General features: G+C 49.7%; 1 protein-coding gene and 1 pseudogene across 1 annotated transcript in view; both read right to left on the reverse strand.

Annotated features, from left to right (window-relative positions):
• TMEM132C (transmembrane protein 132C) overlaps positions 1-18,241 on the reverse strand; it is a 370,532-nt gene that overhangs the window by 6,284 nt on the left and 346,007 nt on the right. Inside the window, exons 6-8 of the mRNA XM_060027867.1 lie at positions 6,467-6,672; positions 4,487-4,760; positions 2,395-2,586 (exon numbers count right to left, since the gene is read on the reverse strand). Of these exons, the coding sequence (XP_059883850.1) occupies positions 2,395-2,586; positions 4,487-4,760; positions 6,467-6,672 (672 nt within the window). The remainder of the gene's footprint in view (positions 1-2,394; positions 2,587-4,486; positions 4,761-6,466; positions 6,673-18,241) is intronic.
• LOC132436443 (sterol carrier protein 2 pseudogene) lies at positions 13,623-14,078 on the reverse strand (annotated as a pseudogene).

The following is an 18,241-nucleotide window of genomic DNA, read 5'->3' on the forward strand; positions in this document are numbered from 1 at the left end:
CTGGAGCGTCTGGATCTAGCTTTACCTGAAGATGCCCATGCTTGGACATGAACTGATAAACTCTGACGTCTGACTCAACCAGCCCGAGTTAGGCCTCTAGCACTCGTAAGGAAAAGCCCAGACTATCACCAGCTTCCTGTTAGGAGTGAGTGAGAACGTTCACGAAGTCTAAAGGTGGTGTGTGCGTGCTGTTGGCACCTGCCCACTTTCCTGCAATACCCGCCTGCTTAACTTTCAGCTGTCGAGCCCGCAAGGTGGTTTGGCCTGAGGGCATTCTGGCCTCTGGAACCCATGTGGTCATGCCCGCAGCCAGAAATGCCGAGAAATTAACACCCTCCAGAAGCAGCCCTCCACTAAGGGCTGATGGGAGGTGTGGTACATATCCCAGCTTCCTTGACCTCAGGTACAATGACTCTCCAGCCTTTTCTACACTGGCTGACGGTTTCCCCAGGAGACCCAGGCTCCAGCAGCCCACAGTGGTGGCTGTTGGGAACACACTCTTCTGGCTGTCTTCCCTTCCTTCCCTCACTTCCCGACGCCCTTCTGGTGTTCCCTTCACCGCCCACATGCAGTCCTTGCAGGTGGATCCTCATCTCAGGCTCAGCCTTTTGGGGGATCAAAGCTAAGACGTGACTGGTTCAGGAATTTTCCTCACCGCCCTCCTCTCCTTTAGCTTCATCAACTTACAAATCATGTCGGACGGGCCCCCTTCTGAAGTCTCAGTCGAATGCATTCACGCCGGGGGAGACCTCATTTCACTTCACCAGCCTGGCTTTCTTTAGCACTGGTAGGGCACAGGGGAGTATAATGCAACTGCCTCATATTCACGGCATAGCCGTCTTTCAGATTTTGTATTTCAAAGTTGGAAATATCAAGAACAAGGGGCCAGCCTTCCACACTCCAAGGGCTGCGATAAAACCTTGTTAACGCAGCATGCAAGTTCATCGTGGCTGACTTTTCGCCTTGAGTTCATTTTTCTTCATCAATTCTAGACGGAGAATGAACTGAACATCAAACAAGCCCCCATGAACGGCAGGCAATCCGAATTAAGCCCTCAGAACCTCGTGGGCTTGCCAACCTCCATCTCCATCATCCCTGCTGTGGGATTGAGACCAAGTCCTTCCATTAGCTCAAGACAGCCAGGTTGGAACGTAGGGGTTGTCTCAGGAGAAGCCAACGCAATTCCCCAAAGATGAGAAATTCTGAAATACTTAAACTAACACACGTCCAGGCATGATTTAGATCTCCTATTCTTTCAAGAGTCATGTCTGCAAATGGAACGAACTCCATCCACAGATCCCCTTAGGCAGCGCCGGGGCCCTCCAATTACCATCAGCCAATGAAGACAGATGGGTGAGGCTGGTTACTGATGGGTGGCCTTGCCCCATGCCAGGGAGGTGGCAATGTCAGTTATCCCCTGATTAACTACCAGTTCTCAGCAAATAGCTTCGTGCTTTCTGCTTTGTCTCCCCACTTTGCTCGCTCCGCTGTTTCTAAACCAGCAAATGCCATGCCAGTTTCCTGCCCCCAGGAGAGGTGAGCAGAGGTTCCAGCACTGGGAGCTGGACCGGGATGGGAACCTACTCCAGCTCCCTGTTGGTGATGCTCTGGAACCATACCAGGTAGCAACACGCAGCATTTCTAGAATGGTCCACCCTAGTCCTTGGAACCTGGGAACAAAACGAGCTGTCCCCCCGATGATGATGTTATATGCACAGCTGAAGTTAGGGAGAGCTGCCTGGCTGAGCTGGGTGGGCCTGATGTAGTCACAGGAGCCTTTGGAAGCAGAGGAGTTTCTCTGGCTGGTGGCAGAGGGAAAGTCAGGTTGAAAGCACGAGAAGAACTCAATGCACCGTTACTGGTTCTGAAGATGATGGTGGGGGGGGCGGGGGGGTGCAGAGAGAAGGGAGCAGAGAGGCTCCCAGCCAGCAGCTAGCGAAGAAACAGAAACCTTAGGCATTCAGCTGCGCAGAGCTGGATTCTGCCAACCACACCAGTGAGTGCAAGAGCAGATTCTTCCCCAGAGCTTCCTGATAAGAGGCTTTGCTCTCAGCCTGTGAACCCAGGAGCCTGGCACCCAGCTGAGCCCACCTGGACTCCTGACCCGCAGAACTGTGAATGACAGTGGTTGCTGTCTTAAGCTGCTAGGCTTCTGACAGTTCTTTGCACAGATGACTAATCCATCCCCGTGCACTGGGTACCATTATTCTGGTTCATCACAGACCCCGCTTCTTGGATGACGTAACCACGTGCATTTTACACAGCCCGAATCACTCCATCCTGGAATGTGGTTTGGCCACCCTGTCCCAGTTCCTCCCACCTCCCTCCCCTTTGGCTGAATCAGGTGTGGCAACCAGCCTTGCTCCCCTCGACCTCTGGCATCCAGGCCCCTACCTGTTTGGGGGTTCGCAGCAGCTCCTCAGCTGTGGCCACAGCCGTGACGGCCTTGCTGTTCTCTGTGCTGGGGTGAAGGGTGACAGACAGCCCAGCCACGAACTGGATGGCCAGGTCTGTCACCGAGACTTTGTCATCTAACACGGTTACTGTCTTCTCGGCCAGGATGGAGTCAGACAATGGGGACAGCACCTGGGCAGGACACAAGATAAATCCGTCACACCTGCTTCTGGATGTTGGAACCTTTCCCTCCATCCGAAACAGGGTCTGGAATACAGTGTGAAGGAGCCACGCATCTACTTCACTATATACACTAGCCCGAACTGGGCCCCTGTGAGAATCAGATAAAGTCACCCCTCCCCTGAGACACTTTAGCTCTATCTTTTGGAAAATGGACATAAAAATTAAAATCCATTCTGTCTTTTTAAAATTAATTAATTAATTAATTTCTGGCTGCACTGGGTCTTTGTTGCTGCGTTTGGGCTTTCTCTAGTTGCAGCGAGCGGGGGCTACCTTCGTTGCGGAGCACAGGCTCTAGGCGCGTGGGCTCAGTAGTTGTGGCTCACGGGCTCTAGAGCGCAGGCTCGGTAGTTGTGGCGCATGGGCTTAGTTGCTTCACGGCATGTGGGATCTTCCCGGACCAGGGAACGAAGCCGTGTCCCCTACACCGGCAGGCAGCTTCTTAACCACTGCGCCACCAGGGAAGCCCTCCATTCTGTCTTTGAAAGGAAATGCCCCTCCCTGTTTAGATGAGGCTCTCTTGCGTACCACACAACCGGGTCAACCGTTCACGACGATCCTGCTGCCTGGACCCGTGAAGAGTCGCACACAAGCTGACTCTGCACGGCCCGACTCCCATTCTAGGTGAATTACGGAACCAACGGGAGGCCTGAATTATAAATAGCTGACTCTCCCTTCGGGCCCCCAGCACAACGTGTCCTCTGCTGAAATATTACTTTCTGCCTCATCTCATAAACCACGTGTAGGACCTGAGATGTCTCAGGTGAAGTGGTAGAAACGTATCTATCATTTCTACCTGGGGTGGTTGTGAAAGGATCCAGAATGACATTCCAGAAAGGTGGAGTCACACACAGGACTATCTGTAAGACAGATAACCAGCAGGGACCTACTGCACAGCACAGGGAACTCTACTCAATACTCTGTGATAACCTATGTGAGAAAAGAATCTGAAAAAGACTGGATATATGCATATGTATAACTGAATCACTGTGCTGTACACCTGAAACTAACACAACATTGTAAATCAACTATACTTCAGTAAAATTAAAAAACAAACAAACAAAAAAGGCGGAGTCAGTAGGGTGGGACTTGATGGGCTGACTGAAAGGCCCTCATGCCCTGTCATCTGTTTTGAAATCCCACCATTCTATACATTTCCTTGAGCAAAAGAGGCAGTAGGATTTTTTTTTTTCTTTTTTTTTTTGCGGTACGCAGGCCTCTCACTGTTGTGGCCTCTCCCGTTGTGGAGCACAAGCTCCGGACACGCAGGGGCCCAGCCGCTCCGCGGCATGTGGGATCTTCCCGGACCGGGGCACGAACCCGTGTCCCCTGCATCGGCAGGCAGACTCTCAACCACTGCGCCACCAGGGAAGCCCGAGGCAGTAGGATTTTGAAGAGAGTTTGTCGAATGACTGTATGACAGAATGACAGACTGACCTAAGGAAAGAAGGGAGCAAAGGAAGAAGGGACGCATCCTTCTTTGGTCGCTGGCAAGAGCAGCGCAGAGATGGGGGAAGGTTCAAAGAGGGTGTAGGAGGTGCGCGTCTGGAAAGGGGCACTGAGGGTGGAGGAGTAGCGTCAGGATGGGGCGGGTTGGGTGGTGGGAATGGAGCATGCGGCAGTGAGGGCGTCATAGCGGCACTAAGGAGTGTGGCCACCACCTTCTCAATTCTGTCTGGAAGGAGCTTGGGGCTCAGAGAGCTGGTCCAGGCTCACCTTTCGGGGGCCCCAGGATGCCATCACGAGGACAAGGAATTGGCCACGAGGACCCGCCCATCTAGTGAGCCTCCCCCAGGGCTGGGTACCACCTTCAGGGATGGGCGTGCCGAAGTTCCCAGCTCCGGCTTCCTACCTGGATGGTTGTCATGCCAACCTCCCTCCCGACCAGGATCCTGCTGTCCTGGAGAGTGGCCACGTGGGGTTCCTCCAGCTTCATGAAGTCTGCAACCAGGTGGGTGATGTCGAACTGCCAGTCGGGACTGAGCAGGTGGCTTGGCCGGCCCCAGGGGCTGGCGCCCTCAGACACAAACTGAGTGAGGACCCGCACGGTGGCGTGCTGGTACTGCAGGGCGCAGCCTCGGCCCCGCCGCCCGTCCTCTTCTTCATCCTCGCTGTCTCGCGTGGGCCTGCCGGGAAAAGGGAAGAGGCTCTCAGGTCAGGTGATGGGATGCAAGGTGCTCTGGAGTCACGAGGCAGGTGCCCCCGCCAACCTACAAGAGACAGCATCCCGGGCAGGAGCCTCAGGACCACACAGGAGCACCAACTCTGTCACCGGGCAGCACAAAGGGTGAAACACCTCTCTCTCTCTCCCTCTCTCTCTCTTTTGTTTAATAATGCAAAGAAGCAAGCTTTATTGTACTTGCCAAAGGAGGAAGGGAAGACTTAATTGAGAAGAAAATGTGAACATCTCTCTCCACTAAACAGCATGACCCAAAGGAGTTCTCCACATCCTATCCCTCCCGATATATGCAACCCACGAAAAATCCCATCTCTCTTTTGAAGACATGTATTGACAAATAAAAGATAGAAGAACTAATATTTACTAAACGTACACTGTCCACAAAGTAGCAGAGAACCATGCATGGCTATTCACAACTTAATTTCAATGAAGAAAATTAAGCAAATCAAACCACTAAATTTTTCAGTCACTCCATAACCCCTTGTGCTAGTGGCTACCATGCTGGACATTGTGAGTCTAGAACATTCCACCACTGTAGAAAGGTCTCTTGGGCAGGATGGTGTGATGCTCTTGAGATGTGTCTATCCTAAGCTCTGCACGGATGGACTCTTCGAATCTCATAACACCGTGAGGCAAAACTTTAATTATTCTTATGTCCAGATGAGGAAACTGAGGCGGAGAGATTGGGTGGCTGGCCCAAACTCACAAAGCAAGAAGGTAGCTGAGCTTGGATTTGAACCCAGCAAGTGTCAGTTCTGCCTTCTTCAGGGACAGGGAACGAACCCATATCTTGGCCACTCGTGACCACTAAAGGGTCTGAAGTCTTGGCTGGAGTCATGGCTGTCCTCCCCGGCAGGACAAATGCCTTCAAGTTTACCCTGTAGAAATGGATTCACCATTTCACTGCTCCATTCATCCATCCTGAGATGGACTCCAGTTGCCCCTTAAAAATCAAGACCCTGGTGCTTGGGAGACTGTCGGGAAAATAGTGCTGGTGGTTTAAGATGGGAGATTCCATCCAGGAAACCGGAATTCAGCAACAACTCTTATTTAGCTAAACTGAGGGCCACAGAGCTGAGAAAACAAGACCCCAAACTCCTACATGAGACAATCCGGAGTCAGAATACATTAGAGGCTTTTGTTTCGGTTTAAGAGGAGGCAGCAACCCCATGGTCCAGTATAAATGCAAGTAGACTTTACCCAATATTTTGATACGCATAGAGCTTTTCAAGTTTATAGATATTCATCCACCACAGAAAAAGGATTCACCGTTTTGCTTAGAGAAAATAAACCCAAACTTAAATTCCCTGGGGGTGGAGGGCCTAGAAAATCTTGTTACTTCTGTGGCTTCACCCTGGAGGGACCACTTGCAGGAGACAGTTTCCTAGCAGCCCGTGCAGACTGCAAATGACTGGATCTCATGCTGACCCAGCCGCTCAGCAGCCTTCCTGCCTGGCTGGGTTACCCTGGGCCTTGGTTTCCCCAGAGGGTTGTTGTTAGGCCGTAGGCATGTATGCCTTGCATCATGTCATCACCATGGTAACAGCATCACCTAGTCTGCACTGGGCCCTGCGTTGGCTCCTTTAGCGTTAAGGTCAGTCTCCACGGCCGTTGCCGTCCCAGCTCTGATGCATCTCCCCGTCCCGGGCTTACCTCTTAGTGGCCACGATGGGGACCCTCCAGCCTTTAATCTGGCTCAGCTCCGTGTCAGAGACGTCGATCTGCAGGGGCAGCCGGGGCACCCACACGGTGACGTGCAGGGGGGCGCTCAGGTGCTGGTATGTGAAGTTCACCACCGTGTCCACCTTGCCTTTCATCTCTTTGCCATTGACAAAGATGTAGTCGCAGCGGTCGGACACCTGCCGAGACAGAGAGGGGATGGAGGAGGAGAAGTTCCTGGGGCCCTGGAGACCACCCTTCTGCCATTTGTCCTTTTCTCTAGCAAAGCACGCATGCTTGATCTAGGTTCCCCTCAATGCAGAGCCTGAGACAAGGATTCAGTGTGGTTGGTTTACTTGGGAGGTGACCCCAGGGAAGGGGGACCAGGGAGCAGACTGAGGGAATCAGAGAAATAAGAACAGTTGGTAGAAAGGCACATCTTTGCATTTGCTGCTGTGACCATCAGGCTCCATTTTTCTGGGCCTCATGGAAAGCACACAGGATTGTCCACCTGCAGTATGAGAGGCAGGAATATTATCTACCAGCTCCTCTCCTGTCTCTCTTTGAGTGAGGGCTGCTGTGTGAGTTCACTTCCCCACACTTTTAGGCTGAGACACAGGCCCTGGGATGGAAAGCAGAAGCAGATTGAGAGAAGCAGCAATCACTAAGTGAACTTGAACCTGCACAGAACTGCAGCTGGGACTGAACTCTGGGTGGACCCGGGGAATGTGATTTGGGCACCAGAGGTGTCTGTTCTCCAGGCCGATGTCTGCTCAGAAGATGAGCCACACCCACGTCCCGCCCCATCCAGCCTCCCAGGGTCTGAAGGGCTCGTACCGCCTTTCTCTCTAGCAGGGCTCTTCCAGTTCCTACACTCTCTGCTCCAATCACACGCAGCTCTGATGGCTCCCCATCAGGAGAACGCTCAGGCCTTCGCACATGTAGTTCCCTTTCCCTGGGAACACCCTTCCCTCCCTGTTTGCAGCACCTCCCCTGAGGCCCTAGGATTGTTTGTGTATCTGTACTGTTACTGTTCATCCAGTGAATGGCAGAATCTCATTAGTGATGACCAACTTATGTTTCCTTCCCCTGAATTGCCTCCTTTCACTCTTCCCATTTCTAGAAGATCATGGACTCAGGAAAGAGACAAGACAGAGCACAAAGGAAAACAAACACAGAGACAAATAAAATAAACGTCTTCAAGCATCTAGATTTTGTGTTCCAATGCCTAAACCCTCAGGAAGATGCATCTGTTTACAGCCCCGCGGATGTTGTCATGTGGCAAAGAAACAGCTGGAGGATGCCCGTGCCCCTTGGGAGGAGGCTGCTAGGAGCAGGGTGCACAGGGGTGGGACCACATCAGAGGTAACCCGTGTGGACTCTGAATGATAATGGGTGTGCCCTAGGAACCGTGAACAGAATCCTTGAGGACTAGAAGCCCCCTCCCCAAGGCCTTGAGAGTAGTTAAATCTCCTAGAAATTAGCCTCCGATGATGTTTTGTTGCCATAATGAATTGAAAACTGAAAAGAGAAATCAAGTTGGGTTATAGAGAAACATGACCCATCTTGCATAGTCAAGTTTATGGGATGGGATTTACACTAGCCCCATGTGTAAATTCACATTTTCAACTGCAAAACTGTAAAATCCTCGAAGGCAGTAAGTACATGTTTTTCTTCTTTGACCTCTTGGTTCCTCATACCAGCTGCTCATGAAGGGGGAGCTCAGCAAAGTGGATACTGAATGGATGAATGGATGAATACATGAATGGATGGACGGATGGATGGATGGATGGATGGATGCATGGACGGATAAATGGATGAGTGGATGGATAGATGGATGAGTGAATGGACAGATGGATGAATGGGTGGCTGAATGGATGGATGGATGGATAAATGGATGGACAGATGGATGGATGGGTGGATGGATGGATGGATAAATGGATGAGTGGATGGATAGATGGATAGATGGATGGATGAGTGGGTGGCTGGATGGATGGATGGATGGATGGATGGACAGCTGGATGGATGCCTGAACATGGCCCTTTCTTCATGGGGTACTTGCTTCAAGACAACCAAACAAAGATCTTGGGGCGAAGGAGATACGGTGAAAGACTGAGATGGAGCCAAGAGCAGTGGAAACACAAGAAGTTAATTTGAAAACTTCCAGAAAGCTCTAGAGCAGTGTTTCCTAACCTTTTAGGAGTCATGAACTCCTTTGAGAGTACACATAAAGCTATTTCTTGCCCTAGAAATGCATATACACACAGTTTTGTGTAGCATTTCAGAGTTAATGAAGTCACCCATGGACTCTTCACCCAGCATTACCACACTAAGCTGTAACTGCTGATTTGCTTATGTGTCTCCCGTCCAGGTTATACACGCTGAAAGGAGCAGCATTTCCTTCAGGGGTGTCCACGGCCCCGGTTAAATAACATCCAACGCTGAGCAATGAACTCTTGTGATCGCGCTCTCTTTCCCCAGCTTCTAGGAACTATGGATGGGTACCCTGGGCCCAATTTTCATCTTCAGCTCGCACTTCTGTTTGGAGCGGCAGGTGGAGAGGGCCGGGCTGAGCGCATTTCCTCCATCTGCTGGGGACAGTGGCAGGGGGCGGGTGGGAGGGGAACACATGGATGGATCTTCTCACTCACGGTCAATAGTGGTTTAAAACTGTGTACGTACTGATTAAGAGTGGAAACCAATTTTCTTCCCTGTCCCAGATTTGTCATTAGCATGTAAACACTGTCCTGGATCCGGGCAGGCATTAGCATAATAGCCAAGCAAGAGTTATATCAGTAATCACTTCTTTAATCAATGTTGTAATTTACAGACCATTGACTTTCCTCATTTATTACCTTTCTGAGCTCTGGTGGGAAGGAACCTGGCCGCTCCAGAATGCATAAATCGTTAAGGGAACGCCAAGGGTATGAAGCGGCGGGCGTGACAGAGCCATTGTCACTGTTACTCCTGAAGATGCCGTAAATGTCTGGGCCAGTCTCAGGATGCATCCGTCATTTCCCAAGCGGCTACAGCAGCGGGAACCATGGTATCACGAAGCGAGCCTGCTCATCTGCAGAAAAGGAACCCGAGGCCCCTGCGAGAATCTTGCCAGCCCCTTGCCTCCATTTCTGGGAATCTTTTTTCTCTCTCCAACCACACTGAATCTTTTTTCTCTCTCATTGTGGGGGAGCTTCTACCCACTGAGAAAACTGCTTGCTGGCCTCTTGCTCACTCTGACGTTCAAACTCTCCCTTCTGAACGCACGGTGGCCGTGGAAACAGCCACTGATGTCTGCTTTTAAGGACTGGGAGGGGCTGGGGTAGGTTCCGGCTGAGCGACCTACGGTCAGCTGATACCTTCTGTTGTCGCTCAGGCCTTGGCAACTTCCTGAGGACGTTGCCTGCTTCCTAGGGGAGAAGCTGGGGACCACTTTCCATGAAGAAAGCAAAAGGCATCTGTTGGCCAGCCATCGACATCCAATGCGATTTTTGTCTTGATGCCCTCGGCCAAGCGGGTTCTCAAATTGGACGAGCATCAGAGGCGGTCAAGTGTCCACAGGCTGCTGGGCCCACTCCCCAAGTCTCAGGTTGAGCAGGTCTGGTGTGTGTGGGGGGGCGATATTTGCACTTCTAACAAGTTCCTGGGAGACGCTGATGCTTCAGGTCTGGGGACCACAATTAGAGACTCACTCCTTGAAATACTGCAATTGCCCCTTCTTCTGTGTTTCCGTGGCAGCTTAAATATCCTGTCTTAGCCCTTTGGGGCTGCAATCACAGAATACCCAGAGACGGGGCCGGGGGCTTAAACCACGGTCATTTATTTCTCACTGTCTGGAGGCTGGGAAGTCCAATACGAAGGCGCCGGCACAGTCTGTGTCTGGTGAGGGCCCATTCCTGGCTCCTAGATGGCTGTCTTCTCTCTGTGTCCTCACTTGGTGGAAGGGGTGAGGGAGCCCTCTGGAGCCTCTTATAAAAACGCTAATTTATTCATGAAAGCTCCGCCCTCGTGGCCTAATCACCTCCCTAAACCCCTGCCTCCGACCATCACACTGGGGTTTAAAATCTCAACATAGGTATTTGGGGGCGTCACACAAACATTCAGTCCATATATACTCCTTTCATTCCTGTAATCACTTAGCTCTGAGGCTTTAAATACCATCTCTGTATAATATAAATACCATCTCTAATAACTCCCCACATCCGACCTCCAGACAAAAAGTGCTTATTCAACATCTCTACTTGGCTCTCTAATTAGCATTTCCAACTTCATATGCTCAGAAATCTAACTCTAATAGGTTTTGCCTCTTTGGAGACTAGGGGTTGAGAATAGAAATTAAGTTCAAATACAGAAAAACGATTTACATTTCTTGCACACCTGAGTGTGTGTACCTGCTCTGTTAACAAAAACTATCAAATGCTCTTACACTGTCCTGATGCCTGCTTTTACACCTGTCATGTGCTTTCCCCATCATTCTCACCCTCGGTCCTTTCTGGAGCTCTGGACAGCCATCAGGATCCCATTTTAGAGATGAGAAAACTGAGGCTCACTGAGGTTGCAGCTTGCCCAAGGTGGAGAAGAGGGGTGAAGAATAGAACCGGTTTATGACAGTCAGTGCAGGATTTGATCAGACTGTTTCAGTCGTGTTGTCTTAACAGATAATATCCTGAGATTGTGGCCTTGGAAATCGCCCTTCCTGCCATGTGAGTCTTAGGGTCTTTTCCATTTCTGTGGGCTGGGGGACCAGGGAAAGGGGCCCCAAGAGAGGCCACTGGCCGCTGACTCTGACATGGACCAGCTCAAGTCCTTTCTGCCAGTTGCCCTGGCCCTCGCTCTCTTGGCCCATTCCCAAAGCAGCCCACTCAGACAGGCCGGAACATTGCACATCTCGTCAGGGAACAGATAGTACATGCTACTATCTGTTTAACACAGGGACTCTTTACAAAGGTGTGGGTAGGGTTGAAGGAAACCAGCAAGAGATGGCAAAGCCCAGCACAGACAGAGGTCGGGGTAGTGCATTGAATAGCATTCTCCAAAATCCATGCTCATCTAGGACCTTCGAGTAGGACCTGATTTGGAAATAGGGTCTCTGCAGATGTAATTAGCTAAAATGAGGTGATACCAGCCTAGGGCGGGCCCTTAAAGGGCTGGTGTCTGTGCCCAGCTTGGGCACTGTCCCTGCTCGAGAGGCCTGCCCACCTTGGCAGAAAATGCAGCCAATGTCAACTCACAACCGTGCTGCAAGGCGCCCAGAGGAATAAAACAGACCGACCTCAGTTTCCCCACCCTCCAGTGCCTGGGGGTGCCTCCCCCCGCCTCCAGCCTCGTGGGAACCCTGAGGATGACTGGGATGTAATCTACAAAGGTTAGCCTCCCAGAGCAGGGTGGGAGAAGGGCAGAGGGGTCTGGAGGGGCAAACAGCATATCCAACACAGAGACCTCTTCTCTAACATTTCCCATCTTCTTTTGTTTTGGGGGGGGGCACACCGCGAGGCGTGTGGGATCTCAGTTCCCCGACCAAGGATCAAACCAGTGCCCCCTGCATTGGAAGCTTGGAGTCTTAACCACTGGACCGCCAGGGAAGTCCCCCATTTCCCAGCTTCTTAATCTGGGACTCATGTTTAAAAATTTTTGTGAATTGTGGCCCCCTTTTAAACTCAGGAAAAACCCTTGAATGAGTCCAAGCTCCTCCCTGATGCGGCCCTTGACGTCTCTCCTAGGTGTGTCTCCCGCTCATCCTCGCCTTGACTCACTCTGCCCCTGGCTGGTCCTTGAACACACCAGACACGCTCCTGCCGCAGGGCCTTTGCACTTGCTTACTCCCTATCTGAAGCATCCTCCCTAGGCGTCTGCATGATTTGCTCCGCAGCTCCTTTAGGGCTTTTTTCTTTTAGTTGAAGTATAGTTGATTTCCAATGTTGTGGTAGTTTCAGGGGTTTGGCAAAGTGATTCAGTTACATACATACATTCTTTTACAGATTCTTTTCCCTTATAGGTTATTACAAAATATTGAGTATAGTAGGTCCTTGTTGGTTATCTATTTTACATATAGTAGTGAATATCTGTTCATCCCAAACTCCTAATTTATCTCTCTCCCCCCTGCCCTTCCCCTTTGGCAACCGTAAGTTTGTTTTCTATGTCTGTGGGTTTATTTCTGTTTTGTATATAAGTTCCTTTGTTGTTAGTGTATAGAAATGCAACAGATTTCTGTGCATTAATTTTGTATCCTGCAACCTCACTGAATTCACTGATGAGCTCCAGTAGTTTTCCGGTAGTGTCTTTAGAGTTTTCTATGAACAGTATCATGCCATCTGCAAACAGTGACAGTTTTACTTCTTTTCTAATTCGGATTCTTTTTTTTTTTTTTTTGAGGAAGAGCTATTTTAATTTTCTATTAAACATTCTTCCAAAAACATGATTTTACTCCATATCTTACCGAGTTATTAGAAATAACATTAGCATTAGAAAAACTAGGAAGGTAAAAGTAGGGAAAACACATCATATGCCAAAGTCTGATATGAAATTTACCTTTAAAAAAAAGGAATAAAAAGTAATATTCCTTTAAGTTGAATTAAAGAAAAAAACTAGGAAGGTAAATTAAATGTGGCTAGTTAAACTAAACATATGAAAAAGGAAAATTATAACAAAGGAAGGAGAGCTTTACAAATTTAATTAATACAAGATTATAATGTGAAAACTGTGCATCTCAAAGCAAACTTTGTTCAATTATTTTTAACAACAGTGTTTTATGATTCTAATACATTGATATTTTTTCAAGAAGGAAACTCACTTAAAAAACATGTTTGTTTTAATAAATAGGCCTGGGCTTCCCTGGTGGCGCAGTGGTTGAGAGTCCGCCTGCCGATGCAGGGGACACGGGTTCGTGCCCCGGTCCGGGAAGATCCCACGTGCCGCGGAGCGGCTGGGCCCGTGAGCCATGGCCGCTGAGCCTGCGCGTCCGGAGCCTGTGCTCCGCAACGGGAGAGGCCGCAGCAGTGAGAGGCCCGCATAACGCAAAAAAAAAAAAAAAAAAAAAAACAAATCTCATGCTATTTGCCCAGGTGTAGCTTCAACCTAAGTTCTGACAATGAAATATACGGATAGATATCTATACGTCTCATCTTGATTTTCAAAGGCAGGCAACGGGAGTTCTTCACAGCTTAGCTTCGCCTGGATGAAGCTGACGATTTTGTAACTTCGTAGCTAGACCCATGTTGCCAGTGATTTTCAATTTGCCTTTAAAGAAGGACGACTGAGGATTCATTTTACCGGTCATCAAAGCCAGTAAGTCCGAGTCAGCCACTGTAATTGTGCAGTCGGCCTTCTTATCTGAGTTAGGGAGCACCGGTCCTTTGCCATTCTTCACGTCCACCACCCAGGTGGCTTCTTTACCTCCAGGGCCATCCTTCACCTTGAAGGCAAAAATATCACCGATTTTCTTCACAAATTGCTCTCCTTCCTCTTCAAGCTTCTTCTCAATCTCCTTAAAGACTAGATTTGCCTTAAATCCATCAACTGCAGAGCCGGTTGGAGCGGCCTCAATTTGATGAGTTCTAAAAGAACTGGCAGCTTCAGGAAAATCCATCTTGTACAGCGTGACAACTGCAGCTCCCCCGGTGCGTAAATTCTGCTGCGGAGCTGGGTTCCTTTTATTTCTCTTTCTTCTCTGATTGCTGTGCCTAGGACTTCCAAAACTATGTTGAATAAAAGTGGCGAGAGTGGGGCTTCCCTGGTGGCGCAGTGGTTGAGTCTGCCTGCCGATGCCGGGGACACGGGTTCGTGCCCCGGTCCGGGAAGATCCCACATGCCGCGGAGCGGCTGGGCCCGTGGGCCATGGCCGCTGAGCCTGCGCATCCGGAGCCTGTGCTCCGCAACGGTGAGGGTCCTGCGTACCGCAAAAAAAAAAAAAAAAAAAAAAAGTGGCGAGAGTGGACATCCCTGTCTTGTTCCCTTTAGGTCTTTAATCTAATGATTCTCCACTGGGACCACTGCGTCCTCCAGGGGACACTGGACAATCTTTGGATATCTTTTTGGTTGTCACAACTAGGGAAGGAGGTTGTCACAATTTGAAGATGGGCAACTGGCATCTAACACCCTACACTATCCTACAGGACAGCCCCACATAGAGTCAGTCGCCAGTGCTGCGGCTGGGAAAGCCTGTCTGTAAATCCTCAGAGATCCTTTCTCGGACATTTTAATGTAAAATTGCAACTCTTCCAAGACACCTGACCCTCTTCTTTGCTTTATTTTTCTCTATCACTTATTGCCATCTCATACACTATACATTTTACCTATCTAGTTTCGTTTTTATTCGTCTTCCCTCAACAGAGCATAAAGTCGTAGGATGACAGGGACTTTTGTCTGTTTTGTTCACTTTTGTAACCCCTAGTGCCTGAAATGGCCCCTGGCACATAACAGGTGCTCATGAAATATATGTTGAAAAATGAATGAATGAATGCATCAGAGCTTGTGGGTCACATTTGACCTGCATGCTGTGTTTAAAATAGCAAATTAGTTACCAGCATTGGAAAACCATTGCATTCAATTTTGTTAGCAGCCTGAACCCTGAAAGCGTTTGAGTCTTCTACCGTGGTGTCTTTGCTGGTCTCATAGACCAGACTGGGGAGTCTGCGGGGCGCTGCTGGGAGGGACAGTGGGCTGCAGCTGTCCTCGGAGGTATTGAAAGCCAGCCTCAAAGGTGCCCATACCCCGCAGCAGGCTCCCTCCCCTTCTGTCCACTTTCTTCCATCTTTCCCCATCTCTCCACCCGTGATAGCTAACTGCCCAAATGTATTTACTTATTTTGCTACTATTCTCTTAATTTTAAGTTTTGCACAATGTCCCCGCTGGCAGTATGCCAAGTGTGACCCCTCCGCCCACCAAGAGCCAAGCTGAGCATTCCTCGCTGGGGCAGGCTGCAGACCACGCCCCGGGAGACTGTCTGGGTGACTATTTCTTCACGCAAACTACTGGCGAACAACAGGAGGTTCTCTCAATGGAGAATTAAATGGCCAGAAACCATTTCAACATCCCCAGAGCAGAGTGTTGCCAAGGCAACCAGGGCATGTGCCCTTGGCGGGGAAAAGGCGCTCAGGTACCGGCTCCCCAATTCCTCCCTCAGGGGACACTCAGGGCTGCTCCTCCCACATTGCACCTGACACTCCCCCACCCACCGCTCACACGTGGGAACATACACGAGGAGATGGACTCTCAGTGGTGACTGCACGTTTTATAACAGCAACCAATGTTCTCTGAGGGCTTGCAGTAAAGCAGGAACCATTCTAAGAGGTCACGTGAATGGTTACCTAAGAGGTAAACATTCTAAGAGGTAACATGAATCATTCACTGAATCTCACCGTGAACATACGACAGCGCTACATTTTAAAAATCACATCCGTATTTCAAATGAGGAAACAAAAGACAGAGAGGTGATGTAACTGGCCCGAGGTCACACAGCTGGTGGTCAGTGAATCAGAACTTAAACACCATCGACCCCAGAGCTCTGCTCTTAACCACGGTGCCCACTGGTTCGGTGCTCATTGAGTTGTTGGCTTTGATTCTTATCCCTTTTCTTCTATGGTGGGAGAATGACTCTATTTCCTATTGATGGCAAACTGGGCCACGTGACTAGCTGTGGCCAAGAGAATGCAGAGAAAGGTGACGACCAACCTCTCTCCAAGCTCAGACTCGAGAGCTGTTGTGTATTTCTGCCAGCCCTTGTGAACTCTGCCACCAGAGGAACTTAAAGTAGTGGAGACCTCTCAGCCCAGCCCTGGAATGAGGCACCTGGACAGATCACAGCCCGACCTGCAGGGACGGGGGGTCCACCCCAGCCAGGCCCACAGACCACCAGACGACCCGCAAACGCGTAAGCAAGAGGACATGATCATTGCCTTCAACAACTGAATGTTGGGGTCACTTGTTACACAGCAGAGCTGACCGAGTTATTCTGCTACGAGCTGGGGTGAAGAGGACGCTGCCTGGACCTCTCAGGAGGTCTTATATTCCCTCTCCTGTCCTCCCCACTCCATTCCCCCTTTATCCTACCTCCTTTCTCTCCTCCTTAGGCAGTGGGGAGGACACGGCAGGGCTGGGAGGAAAGCACGACTGGGAGAGCCCTGCTCCCAGGTTCAGGAAGGGCCCGCGGTTTCGGGAATTCTCCGAGTCAGAGCTTCTCATCCAGGGGCGGTGACTTCCGCCTGGCCCCAGCTTTGGGCTGGGAGAACGCTTTCCTTTCTCTGTGTCCTGTTCTCCCAAAGAACTTCTGGCTTATGTAGCATCTCACCCACAATTTGCACTCCCCCCTCAGCTGCCAGAGAGCAAGTTTTACGTTTGCAGGAGATCTGCTGCCATTTCACTACTAAAGTGTCTGACAGCTACTTTTCGGACATCTCTGGAAAAGAAGAAAAGGAAAAAGGTAGGGAAAGCAGGGCTAAGCAGTATTTCTGAGATGATGTCTCTCCTTTCCTCCTCCTTGCTTCCTGCCTCTCACTTACAGATGGCCAAACAGAAATCTGTTCTGTGATAAATCACACTTTATCCAGCTGACAATGCAAATGCAAATGCCAGGACTTGGAGATGCCGAGTGGTTCTCAGCTCAGGGCTCTGGTCCACCCGGGAGCTGGTGACGCTCCCGGTCAGATGCGGGGGTCTGGCCCATGAGGGTCAACTGGACAGCAGGACCCTCGCCAGGGTGGTCAGGCCCAGAGGAAAGCGGATTTCCTCACTGGAGGGTCCCCATGTGTGGCCAGGCTTGCATTTGAGTCGTGGCTGACCCCTCACTATACCTCATCTAGCAAACGAGGATTCCTTCTTTCTATAAATACTTCCTGCATCGCTATTATGCACCAGGCGTTTTTCTAGGCACTGGAGATGCAGAAGGGAGTGATAAGGAGCCTTCGTTAAGGAAGTTCCATTTTGGGGAGTGTGGGGATAGATGCTAACAGGTCAACAGTAAGGTAAATGTGGGCAATAAATGCCATGAGAAAAATAAAATAAGGGAACAAGCAGGGGAAGCGATGTCTAGACAGATCCTACTATCAGGAAGGTGGCGGCCCTGAGATATTTGGGGGGAAGAAATTTCCAGGAAGACGTTCTTATCTTCCTTATCTAGTATTTATTAAGCGCCTGCTGTATGCCAGACTCCGTGCTAAGAGGACATAGGTACTGACTCCTTTTGTCTTCACTAAACCATTTTACGGGGGCGGGGGCGGGGAACTGAGGCCCAGAGAGGTTGGCTAACTTGTCCAAGCTCACACAGCCAGTTGGATTGGACTTGGATCTGAAAGCAGTTCTCTAGCTCCAGAAACGTTCCCTTTTAAAAAAACTTTACCAATTTAATTGGTGGAAAGTTATTTCAGTTCTTTCATTTTGGAATTAAAAAGAAAGTTCTTGAGGTCTGTGATCAAGCCTTCTTTCTCTCTGTGACTTCTTGCAATTCCCAGATACTAACAGACAAGAATTTTATTAAACTGTCTTTCTCTCCTTCTCTTTTTAAAAGTTTGTCTCATATAATTATGCCCAATAACTTGTAGGAGATCAGGGCCTCATCTGCGTCACCTCAGCACATCCTGCTAAAAGGAAAATTAGATGCAACATAGTTTTTTGGAAGAAAAAGAATCTTTCTTTGATATTTTAAAAACACCTTTACTGAGATATCTTTGACATATCAAAGTGTATCTATTTAAGATGCACGACTTGATGTTTTGATACATGTATCTACTGTGGAAAGATCAACACAATCCAGCTAAACAACTTTTCCATCTCCTGACA

This window comes from Delphinus delphis, chromosome 13 (assembly GCF_949987515.2).
Source record: "Delphinus delphis chromosome 13, mDelDel1.2, whole genome shotgun sequence".
NCBI classification, from domain to species: domain Eukaryota; kingdom Metazoa; phylum Chordata; class Mammalia; order Artiodactyla; family Delphinidae; genus Delphinus; species Delphinus delphis.